The following is a 24,019-nucleotide window of genomic DNA, read 5'->3' on the forward strand; positions in this document are numbered from 1 at the left end:
GTATTTGGAGCTTTATTTATTAACATAATCACTGTGCGCTCTCCTGAAGTCGAATCCTAGCTTTCAGTGTACCTGACTAATAGGCTGATAGGCCTATTATTATAATTGACTAATAGGCCGTCTTAAAAGCGAACGAGACGATTTTCTAATTCTTAAATGCCTGTCAAAGAAATTGAACAAGCTGGCGAAGGGTTAAACCCAGAACTATTTTATGTCATTACGAGTATTATTGAGATTAATTTACCGGAATAATTAATTATTATTTTTACTTCCTTATCTGTCCCATTCAGAAATAAATAGAAGTGGTTCATTTGAATATATCTCTGAACAAAAATAAGATTTTATAGTAGCTGAAACTGCTAAAATGAAATTCATTGCGAAGCTGACATGAGTTTTAAATCAAAAATTAAAAAGCAGCCCAGCATATGACCTCTCCATGCTGCCCAGAGTTAAGAGTTTTAATTAAATATTAATTAAACTGATCGATGTATTGACAGAAAAGATCATAAAAAATAATTTTAATCCCTTACTTAGAACAGAAAAAATTTTGCAGCTTTTTCATGAAATGTTCATGTTTCATTAACGCCTTATTATTTTCTAATGAATGCTATATTTTACACTTAAATTAGGACTGAAATTGGTATAAATTTCAGCAGGTATTAAGTATGAATTATTGATGTACTAAGTAAACTGCAACACATATTATTGAAATATCTTTATTTAAAAATTTTATACAGAAATTTTATTAGGAAACAAATTACTAAAAGAAAATAATATTTACGCCGTATTAAGTAACTGGGTAATAAGCAAAATTTAAGAATAAAATTCAGTGTCTTGAATGTAGAGGTAACAAAAAAAAAAAAGGAATTAAAATTAATTTGATAAAATTACAATACGGAAAAAAAATGAAAAAAATAAAATAAAATTGAAAAAAAAAAAAGATGGATGTTCGTTACAGCAATCAAAATGTTCACATTTTAGATTTTATGTTTTGATTGAAAACTGCGCTTACGTATTTTGAAATACGAAAATACAAGTTATATAAATATTGAATAAAATTGCACAATGTTCATCATAAATCTACAGCAACAGGCATTCTGAATATTAAGTAACATTATCGTTGTTATTAGTAGTAACTATGCAGGATTTCTTCTTTTTCTAAACACGTAAGTAAACACACGTAGCAAAGCTTCAAGAAGATCCATTACTTCTACCAATGACACTCCAAGCCAGATGCCAAGAAAGCCACCAATATAACTGAAAAGCTCGACGTCCTAAAAATAAAACGTACAATAGAATAAAATAAAATATTAATATTATTACAGTTATTGTCCTAATTTCCTAGCATTAGGATATTTTTATATAACACTTTCTGTCATGGGCTGATATATATCTTTACACTAAGCATCTTTTTAAATTTTTTCAAGTTTAAATGCACATTACAAGTTAGCCCTAATTTGGTGTCTGTTGGTACAATGGCAGGTGACGGAGGACGGGGACGCCTGATGTTTAACAGAGGTAAACAGGCATGTGTCCCACTCCCTCCCTTACCTATGGTACAATGGCATATATCTTTGGTACATATTAACTCAGAATGACGCTAGTGAATCTTGCGTGATCCGTCATTCACCATAGCATCCTTAAATTATGTAGAAAAAGGAACACGAACAAGTGATTATTATAATAATATAACGTAATTATTAATACGGAAAAATCATATAACGTAATTATTAATTTTAATAATGCACTGTAATAAAAATCCACGTGGGTTATTGCAGGCGAGTGTGAAAGTTATGAAGAAGAGAAGAGGATTTCGAGAAGTATATCTAATCCAACCACCAGATGTTCAATATTGAGTTAAATGTATACGCCCTCATGAAAATACGGGAGTTTCATCTTGTTTGATAATTGAAATCTTCGCTGAATCGTGGCATTAGTGACTGTTACGCATGTCTAGGTATGCTACACTTAACAGCGCTTTTGTGATCAAAATAAAAGCCCCATAGTGGCTAATCTACAGACTAATCTACAATTACATGGTGGAATGAAAACTTGGAGAGATTTTTTGTAAACTTTTATGCATCTTTTTGTGGCATTTTTTGCAGTTATCGTACTATAAACATTTGAAATCTTAGAAAGAATGATGATATATTTATTTAATAGCATTCGCTGGCTAATGTATCTAAGAAGAAGTTAATCGTTTAAAGGCACAACTGATGAAAACTGAAAAGTATTCCAAAGATGGCTATTTCTGATTCTTTTATTACACACATTCAGTTTTCTCACTCCTGTCAATCCCCAGTTAGTTGGATTAGGATCAACTCTCTAAAAGAAAAAAAAAAAAAAAAAAAAATGCTTATTTGCGCGGTATGCTAGAAAAATCACTATTGAAAGCTTAAGAGTCTTGTGGACTCGTAAAACAGCAGAATCTTGGAAAATACAGAAAGGAAAAGAAAACTGCATTGAATAAATGTAGTGATAATATATGATTTGGCGTAGTACTTGAGAGTTGTTTTCATTCATGGCAGGAAGTAATTCATTTGCAAATAATCTGACACATAAATTATTAAATCATCCACTGGAAGTAAATTGCTCAATATTATTAAATGAAGTGTACAACAATTAATAATCATAATGTCTTAATAAATATTTTATTTTGCATTGTAGTCCATGGAGATACAAGAGTTACGTGCCCCAATAACAACAACAAAAAATTTTTCTTGTTGCTTGTTCTTGAAATATTTTGTTTAGTTTTGAAAATTCACAGACCGAATAAACACATTTTCTAGAATAAACTGTATGAAAATACAGACGAATTTTGTCAATAGTATTTTACTGTTATTTATAATATAGGTTGTTATCCTTTTCTGTAATTTTTTAATTGTCTTCAGATTTAGCCCGGACGTTGTCCCTTGTATTAAGCTAAAAATGTTTGAGGTTATTGTAGATCAGAATTTTTCTTCCGTTTCCTTCTTCTTCTTCTTCTTCTTCTTTTTTTTTTTTTTTTTTTTTTTTTTTATCTTGTCGGCTTTTCCTAATTATTTAGAAAACAAGGGGAGGAAAAATTACCCGAAATTAATTTATGTTTTTTATCAATACTGTAGATTCATAAGAACAGGAAATTTCGCTTTGTCAGATTTTTCCGTAAGTTACAGAAACAGAGAAGGCGGATTTATGAAATTTTTAATTAGTCCCTTATTAAAGACATGGATATACACGTTCCGCCTCGATGCTTTATTATAGTTAAAAGGCAAATATTTTTAAAATTTACTTTAGTAATAAAGGTATGACTGCAGATTTTATTGCTATTGATTTACTTTTACAGCAGAAAATGCAGGCTTACGAATGAAGGAAAATTTCTTAAATTTAACACGAAAGCTTTATACATTTACCTTGAAAGCTAGCTGATTGCCTAATAAAGTTTACTACCTGATTATAATTTATGTTAGTTCCTTTAAAATTTTAAAATTACTTTAAAATTAAAAGAAATTAATTAAAGTTCTTCATAAGATATAACTATTATTGCGTGTGCACGGGTTCGTGATGGATTGAATGCACAAGTCGATAAGAAGTTATTAAAATTTATTCTTATCCCAAGAAATGAAACAAAACTCTGAAATTTCCTCAGAGATATTCGTACATTATTACAATATCTCACAGTAGTTATATTTTAAACTACTAAAATGTCTAATAGAACACGATTCATTCAAAATTAAACTTGAAGTACTTAAGTTTTGTAGATTTTGAAGAATATCTTTCACTTTAGTTTCGATTATGACGGCCATATCACTATAATCTTCAATAGCATCAAATTATGCTTCAATTTCGTTTTCTGTCAGTGTACTAAGGAAACGTATGTACTTATCTACCAAACGTTGAATTTTCGAAATAAAAACATTATGCTCCGACTGTAATTCAGAAGAATCTATCTCACTTTTCTCTATAATTACTTCTAAAACGTTGAAGGATTTTGTAAAAGCATCTTTATGAATCTTCCTTTCAAATTTAATAGCTTCTTTACCTTCCATTTTATGCTTTAGAATTCCAAACTCTTGTGTTCCACTGAGGGTACCAATAAAATATTCGCTTAAGCGTCAAAATAAACTATTACGCTACCAGCGTATCACGGTCTATATAAGACTAATAAAAATATTCTAAAGTATTTATTTATTTCCTGGAAAGATGTTTGAAACTTAAATAAAATATCACTCATGTAAATAACAAGTCCTTCTGTTTTTTTTAATAAGCCTACTTAACTACACAAATATATATTTTTGCTAATTCTGTAATATTGTTTTTTGTTGTCCCTTCAAAGAAACTAAACAATAATTATTAGTGGTCAAAAGTAAGTAGTAAATAAAATTAAATCAAAGAACGGATAAAATACAAACTACATTCATTTGAAATCCTACACTTGTAATGGTAAATATGCTTTTAAGACAGCAAAGCGTTTGCGAACTCAGCGTATCCCGTCTATAATCGGCTTCTGCACAAACATTCACTTACAGGTATAAAGTATCTAAATAAATTACGAAGTAATAAAAAAAAAAAAGAAGAAAAAGAAATACGAAGTATTTTACCCTGAATTGTGGCCTGTGTTGAAGGCGTATAATTTCTAAACTATCTAGGTAGACTTCCACTTTTACAAGACCACTGAAATGTAAAAAGTATCAGGTATAGAGAAGAGATAAATATTTTAAAGAACAAATGAATATATGGCTATATTTTAAATGTAGATAAATTTCAGTTTCCTAGAACTGGGAAGGAATGTGAAGCAAGCATGCAAGGCCAGATCGAAAGATTACAATTACACATTTATAATGGGAGTACTACATCTATCGTAATTATCACTATTATTGATATTTGATAATGTTGATAACTTTTATTTGATAATCTTGATCGTGAGATATAAACAGCTATAAATACTGAAATAGATTTATCAATTTTTTTAATTAAGAAAACAAATACAAAACTCTCCGTGTTCCACGGAGGCTTACAGATGTAAGTAAACAACTTGTAAGGTGCACTTTAATTTTATAACAGTTATTTTTAATTTTGAAACTCTTTCCTTTCAGTTCTTGTTTTCCACTTACAGATCCTTACCAGAATGAGTTTTTAGAATAGCGCTGAATGCAAATGAGGTAGAACTAGTATTTAAGGAAGGTTCAGCTTTCTTCAGTAGACAGCTGAGGAGTCCTCAGTGGCGTGTGTTTGCCATCAGGCTACTTCGTCAGTAAACCTACTACGCTCGACCGCATTGTACGTCACTGTTGATAATCGCTGGCTAAATTAAATTAAGGGCCAACTACGCTAGGTAATTATGTTTAGCTCCGGCCAAGTCAGTTTAGTTTAGTATTAGATTAGTTTCCAACTTTTATTATCTTGATTTCAATCCGAGTGGAGGCTTTCTTGTATGCCCAAGAAGAGGTTATCTTTGAATAATTCTTTGAGTGAATGAAAGGGTGCTATATATGTGAACCCAGCGATAAGTCGCTACAGAGTTCACTAGGCTCCTCTACGTTCAGCATAGTCTAATTAAAGGACAACATTATAAACGCATAATACAAGGAGCTACAATTCAACAATAAAAACATAATATATACATCATATATAAAAACGACAATAGTGGCAAAATGAATATCTAGGTCTGGAGAGTGCAAAGAAAGGATATAAAATACAAATACTACTATAATGAAAATAGTAAAATATACCATGGATAATTAAACTACGTTAGTACTCCTATAAAAAGAAATTAAACCAACTTAATAACAATAGAATAAAAATAAAAATGAAACAATACTTGATATTAATACAAAGAAAAATGATATAATAGAGCAATGCATAACGTAATTATACATAGACATTGCGCAAAATAATACAATGACACATAAAAGGTTAAAATGAAATTATACAGGGTGTTTCATAGATCATTGGACATACTTGGAGGGGTGGTGCAGCGTACTAAAAGATGCATGTTTTTATAGGAATGTAGGATCTAAAGTGACGGATTAAGGCGAGAACGGAAAAAAAAAAAAAAGACAGGAGAGGAAAATGTGTTTATGTACAAAATCAACGCAAAGTGCTTCTTTGTAGCAATATAGTATTCACAATAAATGTTCAAAAAAAGGGAACACTAACAGTAATAGGATTTACAGCTGTGATTGGCTGGCAATGCAGCGGTAGAGGGCGGTAGTGAGTCGGACAAACCACGATCCGATACATCAGAGAATCATTCCCAACTCTGATGTCGAGTGTGATGGGTGAGTTTACGCATAGCGAAAAAGCTGACATGCATCTCGTGTATGGTGCTGCTAATGGGAACAGCAGAACAGCGCTACGGTTGTATCAGGAACGCTTTCCGAAAAGGCGTATGCCGAAGCACACAATGTTCGAGAGTTTGCATCGGTCTCTGTTTGAAAACGGGTCATTTAAAGCCAACTTTGACACTAGGAATGGAAGAAGAAGTGCACGACAACCTCGCATTGAAGAATCCATCTTGAACATTGTGCATGAATCACCTCAGACAAGTACAAGAGCTATTGCACGTCGTCTGCAGCTGAGCCATTCCACTGTTTGGAGAGTATTGCATGAAAATGGTTTGCACCCATACCATTTGCAGAGAGTCCAAGCCTTGCAAGAGACAGATTACCCTCTTCGAGTTCATTTCTGTCATTGGTTCTTGCAGCAGTGTGCGGCACAGGCAGATTTCCCATCGGATGTGCTATTCACGGACGAGGCAACTTTCCTGGGTATTGTTAACGACTACCTCATAGGCCCATACCTTTTACCTGCACGTATATTTATTATGCACGTATATGCTTATGTTATATTTTTCTGCAAGAGGTGCTACTGGAATTGCTGCAGAATGTTCCAGCATGATGGTGCACCAGCTCATAACCAAGTGTGGGTCCGCAATTACTTTGATGGGACATTTCCGGGCCGAGGGATTGGCCGTAGTGGACCCATTCGATGGCCACCCCGTTCGCCAGATTTATCCAGCTTGGATTTTTTTATGGGGCCACCTGAAGAGCATCTATTACGAGACTCCCGTTGGCTCACTGGAGGACCTCGTTGCACGACTATCCATTGCAGCTGCAAGCGTGCGCGAAATGCCTGTCGTTTTTCAAAATGTTCTTCTGAGACGTTGCCAAGCATGTATTACTGCTGGTGGTCGCAATTTTGAACATTTATTGTGAATACTGCATTGCTACAATGAAGCACTTTGCGTTGATTTTGTACATGAACACATATTCCTCTCGTGTCGTTTTTTTGCGTTCCTGCCTTAACCCGTCACTTTAGACCCTACATTCCTATAAAAAAATGCATGTTTTAGTACGCTCAAACACCTCTCCAAGTTTGCCGCATGATCTGTGAAACACCCTGTATAAATATAGTCTAATTTAAATTAAAGCTGATATTTTTAAAAATGGAGACGATTGAAATCATGTTTATGATTTTTCAATTTGAGAAGTTTTAAAGATTTTCAGAAACCAATTGTTAAACCATAAGATAACGACATTTATTTTTTTCTTTAAAGTTTTGATATAAAAATATTCATACTATCTACATATAATAGGACTATTAGGGGTGTCATCTTGTGTTACTATTAATATTTCAATTAATTGTATTCTTTTGTTTATATTGATAGCATATAATATTTTAGAGGCAATATTTTCATTAAAAATAATAGAAAGTAATGCTTTTTTAAATTATTAGGTTGTAACTTTAGGTTCATTCTTTCAAAATAAAATATTCATTGAAATTTATGAAAAAAAGGACACCAGGCTCATTATAAAATGGGAGTATAAGGAACGATTAAAATGAATAAATTTATTTTCTTGAATAGTGGCAAGAGGAGAAATTTTTACTGGTTTTGAAAATATGACAAAAGAAATCTATTTTGTTAATCTAGCAATACATTTAACGTTGATTCTAAATGTTGGAAAAAGTAAAATAATGACTTATTATTGATTAAGTTTCAAATTCTTCTTGAAGTTCAAAGAAGACTTAGTAAATGATTATAAAAATGGTGTTTCCATTTTCATCAAGGATAAATTTTTAAAAAAGAATTTAAGCATGCATTTTTGATAAAATAGTAAATTAATCTTCTTTTTTTAATAATTGGAGGAATTATAATAGGTCCATTACGATCATGTGATTCAAATGAATTTTGAAGCAGCAGTTGATTGTTCCTCTCCCTTCCTTCGGCTGAAAAGTTTTGGCTGTTTTAAAAATTAAAACAAAATAAATAAAATAATTAAATTACAATCTGCAGACTTCGTAGTACAGATTAACACTTCAAAGAGTTTATCAGTACAAGCACTAAAAAAAAAAAAAAAAGAAAAAAAAAAAAAAAAAGAAAGAATAAAGTTAAAAATATATAAGAAACGTAAGATAGAAAAACTCTAGTCTGATTTTGGTACACAAATTCTTCAAACAGTTTTAAGCTAAAAAGTAATGATAGATTTGTTAGCTTAGAACAGGAAAAGAATGCGAATTCTTTCATTAAATGAGCTGTTTAAAATGGCAAAACCAAGTAATTAAAAAAATGTAATGTTTCATTATAAATTAATGTAACTTGCAAAAGTTACTCATTAATTATTGTTTAAGACATAGTTGTACATTTATTTTACTAGATCGCTCGCTCATGACCGCTGCTACAAGTTCTTCCTTCAAATGGCAATTCTTTCTATTTTGTCAGGACAAGAAATCCACTTGATAAAAAATGAATGGTCATTTCTTTCAAATGTTTAAGTTGTAAAAACAATAAACACATCTTCTAGATGTTTAATATGCAATAAAAAACAATAAAGACTTTTCTAGATGCTTATTTTTTAAAATAAAATGAAATAAAAAACTATTAGCATTGCATATTTTAAGCGGAATATTTGTAAATTCGCATTTCAAATCAAACTTGGTTTGAAAATTTCTAAAAATGTAAATTCTGATGTAATCTGAATTCGTTCTAAAATCTCATTTCAAATTAAATTAGATTCAGAATTTTGAACTGAGTGTGATCTACTTGAAAGAAAAATAAATTATTTAAAAAATCAATTAAAATTTACATGGACTCTTTTACAGGCAGACGTTTTAATGTAATTTGGACTCGAGTTCAGAATTAGGAAAAATTAAAGCGCACATGTATTTAAGTGAAATACAATTTTCGTTAGTTTTGTAACATTTAAAAGCACCGATCGTTTCAGTGACAAATGAAAGATATTTTTGGAGTAAACTTAGAATTTCACTTAGAAACTTGTATCGACTGATATATTCTGAACACTTTTGAAGTCAACAAATTTGTTTCACGAATATTCTGAAAAGTTTTATATATATTTAAAAAAATTGAGACGTAATCACAGTTCCTTATTCTTAAGCGAGAAAATTTTTATATGATGTATATATTTTTTATCATTGGGTCTCATATATTTCCTAACTCTTTTTTTAATCCTTGAAGATTATAATAAAAGGTTTGCGCTATTCACTCGCAATTATTAGAAGAATAATATGGAATTAAAAAAAGCTTACGCTTCCTCCATTGTTTCAATGGGATTTTCCTGAAAAATTAATTAAATATATTAATCGTGTATTTACAATCTTCATATACCAAATATGTTTACTATAAAAACGTTTTTAAAAGAATAGTGAACACAAAGTAATGTAACATCATAACATTACTTTGTGTAAAGTAACATCACACAATTGTTCATGTACATAGTCTTATCCGTGTTAAACGTTTTTCTTTTCTTTATATGTTATCTACCTCCATAAGCAATTATGTATTGTACTCTGTAACGGAAAGCTGAATGTAAGCTCTTAGTTTTGTTTTAAATTTGAATTCTGGAATTTAATATTTAAGGTAACACTTTTATTGATATACAAAGTCAAAAAGATGTCCGAATACGGAATTCGATTTCATAATTTATTCAATAATTGATAATGGATTTTAAACCAAAAAAAGGCAGCTATATCTGTTAATTCTAAAAATCAGATTCTTATATTTGTAAAATTTTGTAAGTTACACAGAGGAGAGATCTCTGAGAAGCAAATGCTTTTGAAGTGTTATAAGGCTTCATTCAGACAAAAGCTCTTCTATCATAAGGTTTTGTGGTTTAATGCATAAAAGTCATTAAAAATCCGTTCAAATCCGTTTAACAGGGTTTATGCTGTAGTCAGTCAGGAAAGGTAAAGTTGCATATGTATAAATATGTAACTGATTGAATGAAAACATCAAACGAATGTCACTTTGTGTTTCCATCACTATGCTTGGTAGGTTCTCATGCCAAGTTGACATAAAGTTGAAAAGTTAGAACTTGTAGATAAAATTCTTAATCAAGCATTATGTTTTAGCAAGGTCTGGAGGAACAGCAACTTATATCTCATGTTGCCGAAAAACCATAGTGTGAATGGAGCCTTATACCAAACACTGGCTTTTCGGGCTTTTGACTAAAAGCCGTGTCTGAACAAAGCCTAACAGTCAACTCCCGATTTACTGGAGACCAGTTTTTCGAGTTCTTGTAAATAGTTAAAGTGATTTATTCCAGAACGAAAAAAATGATTACTATCACAGATGATGAGCGTAAAATTTAAGTATTTTCGGAAAATATAATAAGGGAAACAAAAGTTTGTGTGATAACGGCAGTGGCAGTAAATGTCGTGGTGTTTAGGAGTTGTTTTAATTTACAACAGTACAGAATTTAACTGTCCCTTTTGAATATATAAAAATTGTTAAATTATCTGTTAAGAGTAAATTGCTCAGTCATAAAAAATTATAGTGTAAGCTATTATTCTTCAATTTATTCCTACCGAAATATAAGAATATAATGCAAACAAAAACAAGCAATAAGTGCACCCTGAAATGGGAGAGAAACACGATCAAGGAGAAGAAGTCTGTGGAACACATTACTTGAAAACACAAGTACATTGTTAATAATAATTTTCTGTTAAGGATAGTATTGGTTATTTCTCTTTCATATGTCTCTTGATCTGTTCTCATTTTTTTCTCGGTGTTGCTCCGGTAACTTGAGAGCTGACTGTATAATGGACAAATAACTAATTTCGTAGCTGAAAACTAAATTTTCATGCAGTAAAAATATGTTTTACAAAAACTTCCAGTCAGAATAATACATTAAGTTTAAGAATTCAAATGTTAAAAGTAGAAAAAAGAAATCTTCCATTCCATTATTCCATCTATTTTCCATTAAAATGCGTAATCGTCTCTTCCATTAGAGACATCAGAAAAATAAGACGTTTGCTATTTTTAATTGATATGTAATATTAGCACAGTCATTTGTAATTATACATGGACACGAGCTGATTTCCATAGGAAAATTCTCCACGAAGGCATTCCTTCCTTGACTGATGGGCCTCGTGTGTTAGTCAGTCAGTCAATTCAGAATAAAAGTATCTCAATAGAAAATTTATAATTTATTAACCAAAGGAGAGTTCATTTAAAATATCTATATTAGGATGCGATTAAATCAAGCAAGTAGAATTCAAAGCTTTTAAACTGAGAACAGCACATTTTATAAACCTTCATTCCTGGTGATTCTGAAAACAGACATTCGTTTTGCAGTCACAGACTTCCTAAGAAAGCGCAACGAATTCAAAATTATTTCCATCCTTCTAAAAGATATGGATATATTTTTTAAGGGTACTTTTCTTGAAATTCTTTGGCTTCTTTTCATATTCCTTTTAGCTACTATCAAACACCGATTTCTTTCAATCGTTTTTTTTCATTTTCATAATGAGTATTTAGACTGAACGCATAACCGTAATTACTTGCATACGTCTCCCCTTTCAATACTAATTTTATCATACGAAAATCGAAAGAGAATGTTTACGTAAAGTGGAAACTACTTCCAACCTTAGTAGGGGCCAAGCATAGGTCAGCTGAGTACCCGCCAGTATGTGTGTGTTGGGGGGGGGACAAAAAGTAGTAAGTCATAGTTATATTGAACCTTTTGCTCTGAATGTCGAAAGCAAGATATTGAAACACGACTGATCTTGTACCGAAAATGAAACGTGCTAAATTGTTTTATGTCCTTTAAGGAATGAGTATTGATATCACGATATTTCGGTATTTTGCGCTCAAATAAACTTTAACACCTGTCACCAAATACCATCTTATTTGCCAAGTTTATAAAATTTTGAAATTTAATTTCTTTAGTGCTGTCAAAACTAATAAGAAGTTGTAAAACATGCCCTAACTTACCCGGCAATATAATAAAATACTACAGACATAAATATAAAGCAAACGTAATATATATTACATATATATTTACACTAATTTGTAGTAATACTTACATATTCTCTCTCATATCTTTCTTGGACTTCAAAATAATATTTTATTTTCCTGAAAGGAAATGCATATATTATGAAATGCAGTGAAATCTATTTAAGGCGACCATCCACTACTCCTGGAATGTGCGGTTTTGTCTTTTGTTTAAACATGTGTCTTTGAAATAATGACTGTAATTGATAGTCAATAACGTTATTTGAATATGTTCTTAGAAACACTGGTCAAGTTCGGAGATTTATTTATTAATAACATTTTGTTTCTGTATTCTCTACAAAGTTATAATGAATGTAATTCAGCTAAGCTGTTAAATATAATTAGCTAAAAAGTAAAATTTATTAGTAATACTAAGAAAATTAGTTATAAACATTTTACAAAAAGAAGAGCAAGTTCTTAAAGTTGCAGAATAAGAGTTCCGCCCAATAGAAAAATGCATTTCGCTAAAGATTTGATTTTTTTTTTTTTTTACATTGAGATACATTGTGTCTCTACTTCATAAACTCCCTCTTTAAGTGTCTTAACAATAATCGTCACCATGTTCGACTCATTTATTTATATTTACGAAAGAGGAAGTGGGTCATATGACAATAAAATGTTCTTTACGGCAGCTCAAGGAATTCTCCCGCTCTCTTCGCATGTCTTCGTAGTGTAGTTGTCAGCACGCTGGGCGCGTATTCCAGAAGTCCGTGGTTCGATTACCGACGAGGACGTTGCTCATTTTACATCACTCATGCTTTAAAAATAACCTAATGACTCTACAGTGGCGCCCGAACTAAATGGGTGGTGAAAGGTGATTCTCTACACCCAGGATTTGGCGATTGGGTGTCCTAAAATCCCCAGTCGCCCTTTAAAAGGGGAAGTATATAAGGTATTTTTCTCGCCGTTTTAGAATGCCTTCGTAGTGTAGTGGTCAGGACGCTGGACGCGTATTCCAAAGGTCCGCGTTACAGCTCTAAGGACCATCTCTTTTTTTCACAGTTTGAAAATCATACATACATATGCAGATTCTTCATTAATTAATTTCTTTAAATATAATACAGGGCGATAATACTCGTATTCTGTGGCAACATTTTGAAAAGTGAGTCAGACTTTTAGAGTGATTCAACGCAAAATGCCGTTTCGAGACTAATAGCCCTCCTGGGCTAACGCTCCTTTGGGCTAATAAAAAGGAAACAGAGTAAAATGTAACATAACATTACTGTTAACTTGTATTCAGATTCTTAGTTATTTATTTTTAAGTAGTGGAAATAAACAATTACCCGATAATTTGTCCAAATGTTTCTTAGATACTTTATGATAATTAAATTTTAGGTATTTCTAGAGAAAGATATTGAATTTTGTGTCAAGCGAAAATAGTAAATGAATTTTTAAAGCTAAGTATTTACTTTTTATAATTATTAAAGGATAAATATAATTAATAAAGGATAATAATAATAATAAAGGATTCTCAATATTTTGAGGGGTATGCAAATATTATAAAGGATGATTAAAATATATACATAGGAAACATACCGAAGTAGGTAGAGAGGATAGAAATAAGCAGATTTTATAATGGCACTGGTGTTCAGAACTGGCGTATTTAAGTGGTGTAGGATGCTGTTGAGTGGTAAGTAAAAACGTGCTAATGGCGTAAATCGTCATTTCCTGAGCGAATTTTGAGGGGTATGCATCACTACACTAACGCGAAACTCATCGTTATGCATTTTGTATATGTAGTTAGAGGTATCAGAGAATGGTTTCTGACTACCTTCTTTGAGCAGCTACTCTGATTTCGTTTGCAGCCACATAGATGAAATGCATATTTGGCGATATCCAAGTTCATGTAGCGATGCAAGTTGCTCGATATATCCATGGTTAATAACAATTTATGTCAGCGGAAAGCTTTTATCTACCGCTAAATGGCTCTCTCGCCACCCCAGCCAACACCTCCTGACAGAAAAAAGCCAGGATACTGAAGGGAGAGGAAGCTCTGACGTCCCATGTAGTCGTTTGACCCACCTCTTTCCTTCCAACAGTCTCAAAGCCCCGTAGGTTAGCCACAAACATGGTGCGATTATTTGCGTGAGCGACAAACGTGTAATTTTATATTTTCTCGCGATTTTATAATTTTATAGGATGCCTCATAAATGTGATATAACCACATGCCGTAAGAATTTTAAATATGGCCCAAAAGTTGCCGTGTTTTACTTTTCATCTGAGCCTGAACTAAAATGGATAAGAAAGAAGATGGCTTTCAGCTTACCAAACATACCGAAGTAAGTTCGATTTTATTGCATTTTTTATGTTTTGTGTTTTTAACAACTTTTTATTATTTTTATTGATACATCTGTGATGTTTATGTTTTTGTTATTAGATTTTGATCTGTTGATAAAAAGTTTATGGTTAAAAGATCTTAATTATTTCTGTTTTAAATATTTCTAAGAAACATTTTTCTTCAATGTGAAAAATTTTAATCATGAAAACTGTAATATTAATTTTCTCTAATTCTTCATTTCAATAAAGATAAATATGAATGAAATAAAGTTCCATAAAACAGGAAGAATCATAAATTTAGTAGTTCCTCAAAAGCCAATAAATTGTAAATACTTTCCACTATATTGTGTAGGCAGATTTTACAATTATTCCAGATTCATCGTAATTTGTATGCCAAGTAACTAACAAATGATGATAATAGGTTTCATTTTAAAATTTTCATAATGATGCATATAAGTTTGGCATCAATGTAATTAAGGTAATTTTTTATATTTTATACTCAGTATTTGTTATAAGCAATTATCTCAATTATATAAATTTCTTTAAATGTAAATAAAGCTGTAATCACCATGATGAGCATTCTAGACACCACAGATTGCTTAAGAAATTATATATGCAACTGAAATCATATTGCTGGCTTTTTAATTGGTGTTTATTTATCAAAGTACTCATTTAAATCATAGGGCTCCTTGGCTTCTGTTACTAAATATTAACATACATATAACTATTATAATCACAAGTTAATTTTAAAATATTTTTTTACAGGTGTGTGACTTGCATTTTTAAGTGGATGAAGAAGCACAAGAAATGGAAATGTATGATGAGGAATCGGCAAAACCGATTAAAATACCAATTTCTTGGCCATGTTTCAAAAAAGGATGTGTTATCCCTCAATTTCCTGATAGCGCATCTTACATGTCATTAAAATCTGTATAGAGAATCTGAAAGGGTGAAAGTTTGTTTAGGAGAGAAAGCAATCGAAGAAAAATTATAAACAAAAGGGGGATAAGGTATGATACTAATAAGCGATCAATTACCTATAACATCAAATTTATGAACAATGTATAAGACTCTGCATACTGAAAATTCAACTATGTTAAATGATATTTAAAGTGACCTAGCTCCGGAGTGGGAATTAGTCATTCCGTTGATATGGACATTTACTGAGTGTTTCAGATTCACATCACTTGAAAAGTGATAATGTTGAAAAATTAAATTATGTGCTCTGAATTTATTGTCGTGTAAAAAAGTATCTGGGTTGCTTTTTAGTGGCGACTAATTTTATTGCATGAATATCATTTGGTGTTAACATATCGTAAAATGTTTAATCATGATAAGGAGTTGAGTGTTTCAACATGCTTACAAAATGACATGTTTGTAATAACTGCTACTGTTAAGTGGGAAATAGTCATTCTTTTTATACGGACATTTACTGAGTGTTTCATATTCATATACTTGAAAAGTGATAATATTGAAACATTAATTTTTGTGCTCTGAATTTATTGCCGTGTAAAAAAGTATCTGGGTTGTGTTTTAGAGGCGTTTAATTTTATTGCATGAATATCATTTGGTGTTAACATATGGTAAAATGTTTAATCATGATAAAGAGTTGAGTCCTGGCTTCCTTCTGTTAGGAGGTGGGGTCTCAGCACGCCATTCCTTCATACACATTCCATTACAAAATTTACTTACTTTGGTACCTTCCACATTCGTTGCAGATGTCTTAAGAATTATCCTGTATATCAGTATATTTCTCAATATATTAGTATACTCTCTGTTAAAAATTAATCTATCTAGTTAACCATAACTAACACACACAAATAAAAGGTGAAAAAATACTTACACGCAATCGTCTTTGCAATTTGATGAGCATTTAAACAATCTTTCTCTTTCGGAACAATTAGTATGAACCTCATCTGAAAGAAAACGATGAATGAGAAAATGAGAAGCTTTGATGATTGAAATGAAAAATACAAAAATGTGGGGAGAAAAAAAGATAAAAATATGCTATTTAAAAAATTCTGTGAAAGGAGCATGGATAATAATAAATGAATGATCTGGCTGAATTTGGATGTTTCGAAACCTAAGATTTAAATTTTAAGAAAGGGAGCTAAGTTATATATATACTGAATTCCGTTAAAGTTCTAGTATCTTTGGGAGTTCATCAAAGAGGAGTGTAATTTTAAAACTCTTGGGTCTAACAAAGTCACTACGGCAGCAAGATTAATAAGAAGACAAAAAGTCAGTAATCTTTTTTAAAGCCCCTTTTCGGCTTCATATTTTGTTACATATAGAAAGAGATTGCCTAAAATCCTTTGATTCGGAAGTCCTTTTGAAGATGGTGCCAGGGAATGAGACTCTCATATTCTTTACCTCTGATATCCTTTGTCAAAACCAGGATGGAGATACGCAGATGAATCATTTGTGCTTTGTCTTTATAAAATAATCCAAAATACAAATCCTTTTTTCTAGTTGCTTGTACAGTTGCGCGCCTCCAACCTGCACGCAACAAAGTGGTGACTGCTGAAACTGGAAATTAGACAGAGTCCTGCGAAGGGTTTAAGTCCCTTTTTATTCAACTTAAGAAATTACAATTGCGTGCTCTTGACGCTCACAAACTACGCCGACCCGGCGGTAAAATAAAAATAAGAACCTGAAAAGAAATAATAACAAGACTCGAACTACGAGGCTCTCTAAACGTAACTAACCTCACCGCGTTTTACAATACCGCTGCTAATTCAGCAAACTTTGAATATCACGTTGAACGATTAACAATTCTCCGAGGCAAGCACACAGGCCGAAACGCGGGGTTCTTCAATTTCTGACTAACTACCTCCGCGCTCGTGAAGTAAGAAAGCACACCTCGAACTCGTTTCCTTTCTATTTAACTCAGAATACTTCCGCTGATAATTTGAATCCTTGCGCGTTCTACAAAAATTTACATACTCTGGCATTGCCAGTTCCAGGGGAAAGTAAGGCTTGACAGGAAAGATAGGTTTAACTTAAAATAAATGTTAGTTAAAATAAATATAAACCCTACATTCTATAGAACTTTATGTTTCTTAACTTAAACCAAGGCTCATAATAAATCAAATGTATGTCTTTGCTGAAAGGAGATGCTAAAAAGTCATAAATCCAGAAATGCTTGTGAATGCTGTGTCAGGAAAAACAGACACTTAGATTCTACCTCAGTATGCTTTATTAAAAGTGGAATGAACTAAGTAGATGGGTCTCCTGTGCTTTGCCTTGTGCCTTAATCGGTACTGTGGGTAGCGATTCTGGCTGCGTTTCATTGAGTGCAGTTTCGAATGCCGCAGATGTCATGAATGCTTGTTTATAGCGCCTGTGCGTCATGGAGCACTTAAAATATTACCGAGCCGAAAGTCCTCTCCACTGCTATCCACCGGGATATTCAACAAGTTGGAGTGGTGCTGCGCAGTTGGGCTACTCTAGTTTGATGAATAGTGCAATGGTACTACACCCTGCATGACCAATGGTGAAATTTTGATGCTTCAAACACTTCTATCTTTACTTTACTTTGCCGTAAAGAATTACAGTGGCTAACGTTCGTATTCTGACGCTTGTATTTTCCAATTTTACTTGCAATTGTCAACTGCTAAATATCATTGAAATGACTTTTTTTCACATATACTACCGATCATCTTTTATAAAACCTGCTTGCTTGAAAAAAATATTTCAAATGTTTTTTTTTCAAATAATTTGTTAAAAATTTTGAATATGAACTCACATAAAACAGTTTAAAATTTATAAAAACATTAAAATAATGAGACCTTCAATATTTGATTTGATATCCTTTAGGTAAAATTTCATTTTTCATGCGTTTTGCCAGAGATTCAACTAATTTTTTCAGGTAAGAATGTTTTATTTTGTTCCATTTTTCCTTAACAATTACTTTTAATAGAGCATTCGAAGAAATATGCATCCTTACTCATTTTCCCAACCCACTCCGTACACATTCGAGCGCGTTTAAATCCGAAAATAAAGCAGAAGCTTTCTTAGTGTCAGGACGGTTGTATAATAACCACAAGCAACTATTTAGTGCTGCATGTTTAGAATCACTATTCTGAGAGAAATTGAATCTATTTTGCATTCAATGATTTCTTGTAGATGCTTTTAGGATTTCATTAAAAATATTTATATGCTTATGCCGATCCATATTATTTTCTATAAAAGCTAAGTTTCCCATCAAAGAGCCAGTGAATATCTCTAAGGATATGATGAACGGATTACCGTATCAGGTGAAGAACTGAATCCCAAAATTTATTGCCTGCTGTTAAGCACAGTGCTTGTTGTATGGGGTTGGTGGCAGAGCCAGGAAATATCTCTAAACCTTTCTTTCAGGGATATTCACAGGCTCTGCCACCAACCCAATTTTCAGCAGTTCTACAATTTCCATCATTTTATAATGTCAAACATAGATGAACGCTTTGAATAAAGGAACCCAATACAACCACCGCCGTGCTTAACAGCAGGCAGTAAGTGTTTGGATTTAATTCTTCGCCTGATACGGTAATCTGTGCATCAGATCCAAATACATTCTATGACTTATCTGCAAATGAAATTGTTTTCAATATGATAAATCTTAGCTAACCATGGATTTTAAAAGAAGCTAGGTGTATTTTTCTTGTTGACCAACTTCCTTCTAGCTGATCGCCCATTGTAACCATATGCCTTAATAACTCTTTTAATAACTTCAGGGGTAATTTTTTATTACAAAATGTTCTTTAAATCTGCTGTAAGTTTTATACCATTAATTTTTAAATCTTGTTTGACTTTTCATTAGATAAATCTCAGATTCCTAGGTGTTATCTTGGAATGGGTTCCTCACTTCAGTGCATTTTCAGCAGTTCTACAATTTCCATCATTTTATAATGTCAAACATTGGTGAACGCTTTGAATAAAGGATTCAGGAGATAATTAAAATAGCTTACAATATTTAAAATGATGAATAATTAAATTTGCCATGTTCATTTCAGATATAGAAATGTTAATATTTTGCTAAATTAACATAAATTTCAAAATCGAGATAATACGAGTAGCTCGCGTGATGTATTGCCATTTGAAACAATACACTTTATTTGTTTCACTTCTAAACGAAGAAAACGATGAAATGGCGGATAAAGGACATCGTATTCCGAAAGCTTTCAGAGAACGTTCGAGCGTCCGACTGTGAATTACCGATTAACACTTTTTGAATAATTGATTTTATTTCAAGAGATATTTTGATGATATTTGTTTTCCAACAAGAAAGTTAAATAAAGAAAAAATAATGTATCTGAAAAAATCTGGTCAATATTTCAATATTTTATACAATATTCTCGCAAATAAATTTCGACAATACAAGTGTCCGAAAATAAATGTCATCCAATGTAGTTCAAAATTAAATCCTTTTTTTTACAACTTTTTACAGATGGGTATATTACTCGGCACAAGTCAACGCTTTTAAATGTTTCAATAGGAAAAGAAAGGTCAAATGGTGGCAGGTATGGGGATTGCGATGATCACTTAAAAGCTCTCGGTGGCATAAACCTTGTCCTGTAAATCGGGAAAACCCCATGATTCTCTTATTCTACTGTGTGAGGTTGTGGAGTTCTTTAGGAAATTAATTATTTCGTAGATACTAACATATTTTTTTTCTGTCGAAAAGTATGCAAAAAGTGTCACTCATTTTTCTAACTAAACGCAAATGAAGAATTTATAAATATAGTACAACTTAATATGAAAGAAAAGATTGAATTGATGTTAGTTAAAATTAGGGTGCATACGATCGTGTATATATATTGAAAGGATTAAAATTCTTGAGGGATGAAAGAAACGTTTATATACAATTTCTAATACTCTTTTAGCTCGATTCCTCATCTTGCATTTGTACTTTTAGGATAAGGTTTATCGAATTAAGAAAGATGCTTTTAAATGTTATTAACTAATGATTGCCGAACCGGGGTAATGGTTAATGACTACCGTATCGAAGGGTGCGGCTTCGAATTCCGGAGAAGGCATGGATGTTTGTAAATGTATAGTGTCTATGCGGCGTGGGTCCCTCTGAATTTGCGATGGTCCGAAAGTTCTCGCTAGAGGTTGGTCGTAGGGAAAGAGGTGTGGGACAACCTCGGACTCGTTTCTCCCCGTGGTGCTCTCCTTCAGAATTGGGGATGGAACACTGCAAAGTCGTACTGTCACCTATATGGTGCCCAAGGTTCTGGGCAACGACAGGCGCAATCTTGATTCTTTGACACGATGAATTTCGTGGGTTTGTTTTGATTTTATACAAGTATTAGTGACAGTAACAACAAGAGATTTACTAACATAGACATTAATAAAAGAAATCCTAAACTGAGTCAGAGAAAGTATGATTTCCAACAATTCAAATTAGCAATTCGATTTCTTTATTCTGTTGTTGTTATCGGTGTTTTGAAACCTGAAAATCTTATTGTCGTCAGTTTTTTGACACCTAGACTTAAATACTACCCATAAAAGAATAATTCATTTACAAAATTTTTAATCCTAAGTATTTGTATGAATACACTTGCATTTGGTTGAGTACTAGGGTTGCCGGCTTAGAGAGAGGGGTGTCTTCATCCCAAAATTGTCTCCTATTTACGATACACATTAGTAAATCCACGGAAGCACCCGTACATCCAGATCGGTGAAATGCGAATATAAGTCAAGCTTCTGTTGTTTACTAGTTTAACTGTTCAGCCCTGGTGACCATGAAAGGCTTATCTTTAATTCCTTGCATGAGCTACTGATGAATTCTACGAAGAGGATTATTAGCTGTGTGGGCGTTATGTGTAATGGAATTCTGATGTAATCTTGATGAAATAACGCATCTAAAATTAACGTGCAAAATGGAATGAAAGCAGAAAACACTTTAGGATAGAGAAAATGTTTATATGGTTACCATATTTTAAATATGCATACTGATGAAATATTCATTATTCTTTAATTAGCTAAAAATAAAAGTTATGGGAAAAATTCAGTAAGATGTTGGGGAGAAAATGAGGAAAATATTTATTTGTAAGTTAATGGTTTAATATACAACTCATATAAAAGTAAATTATCTGCAAAGAGTAAATTATCTGTTTATTACTCTTTGCATTACATCATTTATTTGTTAATAATCTATGTAATTTAACAGTTTTGTTTTACGTAAAAAAACATTATGCCTTAAATACTCACCTGGCTCTTTTATATTCGAGTAATATGTTTATTAAACCAACGCTTACGAATATTGATTGTGAAAATACAGAATTTTTGTTTTTAACGAACTGTAGCATAAAAAATGATTTACTTATTGGAATATGTGCTTTGTGGGAATCACAAAAATGTTACGTTTGATGTCATATTTTCAAAAGCTCTCCTCATGCAAAACATAACGATAATCTTAATAAAAATTGTAATATACATATTTAGAAACTGCGCGGTTGAAAATATGTAGAATTAATACTTTACAAAATAAAAGTTCCATCACTTTATCGAACAGCCAGTATAAGAACTTTGTTTTAAAGATGAAATTCAGTAATCTAAAATTTATTAAAGATGAAATTCAGTATAGCTATCTAATTTACAAATAGATATTCATCTTTTCTAAGGAACTCATTTCCTTCTATAATCCAAAATTGTAATGAAGTTTTGTATAAAGTATAAATAGAAATCAATTAGAGAACTACTAATAGATGGTCTTCATTTCTAATTATATAAATGCGTAGTTCTGTTAAATCATAATACTTTTTTTATCCAGCAACATTAAATTTTTCAAGGAAATGCAACAGTAAGTGTTACTTATACATACCGTAAGAACAAATTCTTGCATTGTTTGGGTAAAAAATCAGACTTGCAGAACAGTTGAAGCATTTCACAGAAGCTTCTAGAAGACATTTATGAATGCACATCTGGAAATGCATATTTTTAAAAAAACGCAATACAGTTTTAGTAATCTGAATCACATATTATTTTTTACATATTTTGGAGAAGTAGAATTATCTCTCTACACAAAACTAAATTAATATGGTTCATTACAGTTTTAATAACATTGGTTTTTATTTATAGGTTATATGTTAGTTTTTTACTTCTGTGTTTTCTTAATTGGTAAGAAAACAAATTTTATTAGCCCCAAGGGGCGTTAGCATAGAAACACTATTAATCTCAAAACAGAATTTTGCGTCGAATGACTATCAATGGCTCTACCATTTTTCAGATTGTTGCCGCCAAATATTACCGCTTCATATTATATTTAAAGAAATTAAATAATGAAGAATCTGCATGAATATATGCATGTGTGAAAAAACAAAGATACCTAGAGCCGTCAAATTTTTAATAACGTAATCCTCCCCCCGACTATGGGCTCCTGGAAGCCCGAATCTTGAATAGAGTTTATTTTATTATTTATTTCATATTTTTTAAACTTTAACGAATTTGTATTTAAGAAACTCAACGATTTCAAAGCGAGCATTGGTAACACATTGTGCGAAATAAAATATTTTTATCTACAGCGTGCGAGACTGTCTGTCGGAAATTCTGAAGATATGCTGCTTTAAAATATTTTAGCTCAAATGCTCTCGGAAACGTGTATATTTGTGTAAATGAGAAAACGCCAGTTTGGGTGTAATACAAAATCTGAAAGCTTTCAGAATTTTAATTTACTTACTTATATATTTTATTACTTTTCTTTTTTTTTTTTTTAGTTTTTATATGACATGAGATAATTTTATGCCGAAGTCACGTACGAAGAGCTTTTAATACCATTCACGCAAAAATTGGAAACCTCAAAAAACCTTTTATATTTCGGGAAATTTTAATAAATAAAAATATAAAATCTTTAATTGTTTTTCATTAAGTCTTTTACAAGCACACTAGGGCTATCTGCCTAAGGGGAGGGATGTCTTTCGTGGAGGACTTTCTAAGGGAAACTGGCTCGTATACACGTTACACATGGGGAAAACCACGAAAACGCCCATGCAGCCAGCCCGTTCGCGGGATTCGAACCTCGGACCGAACTACCAGTGTTCAGCGTCTTTACCGCTCGGCCTCTGGTGGGCTCTTTTACACTAGGAATTGATATCTTAAAATTTGTTTATAATATAATATACATATTCTTCCAAAAGCATTTTAACCAACTCGAATACATGTAACATTAAATAATTCTATGCAAAAATCACCTTAACTTTGTTTTAACAAAAGCACAGGTTATATGTAGTGCGTCTTGCATCACAATACTCTAATTATTCAGGTGTAAAATAAACAAATGTATTATTATGTTTAAATTGTAACTAATGCTGGAAAATCTAGTTTTCTTTGAAGATTATAATGCCTAAATAAAATTTGAAGGAATATTAATTTTTATTATATATATAATAATAAAAATATTATATTAATAATAATTTTTACATTATATATAATAGCAAATAAATTATATAAAATAATTAAGTAATATTAATTTAATTTAAAATC

At 31.7% G+C, this 24,019-nt stretch overlaps 1 protein-coding gene across 3 annotated transcripts in view; it reads right to left on the reverse strand.

Annotated features, from left to right (window-relative positions):
• Positions 1-786: 786 nt before the first annotated feature.
• The window catches only part of LOC118202573 (bile acid-sensitive ion channel-like), an 80,668-nt gene continuing 57,435 nt past the window's right edge, over positions 787-24,019 (reverse strand). Inside the window, exons 8-13 of one of the 3 annotated variants that reach the window (XM_085818870.1) lie at positions 22,362-22,461; positions 16,392-16,464; positions 12,304-12,352; positions 9,526-9,554; positions 4,581-4,653; positions 787-1,274 (exon numbers count right to left, since the gene is read on the reverse strand). In XM_085818870.1, the coding sequence (XP_085674996.1) occupies positions 1,137-1,274; positions 4,581-4,653; positions 9,526-9,554; positions 12,304-12,352; positions 16,392-16,464; positions 22,362-22,461 (462 nt within the window). In that variant the 3' untranslated portion in view covers positions 787-1,136. The remainder of the gene's footprint in view (positions 1,275-4,580; positions 4,654-9,525; positions 9,555-12,303; positions 12,353-16,391; positions 16,465-22,361; positions 22,462-24,019) is intronic. The other 2 variants (XM_085818871.1, XR_015041708.1) reach the window with 2 other exon arrangements.

The sequence above is a fragment of the Stegodyphus dumicola genome, chromosome 6 (assembly GCF_044657685.1).
Source record: "Stegodyphus dumicola isolate Sdum_Otavi_A_Nest chromosome 6, ASM4465768v1".
Lineage (NCBI taxonomy): Eukaryota > Metazoa > Arthropoda > Arachnida > Araneae > Eresidae > Stegodyphus > Stegodyphus dumicola.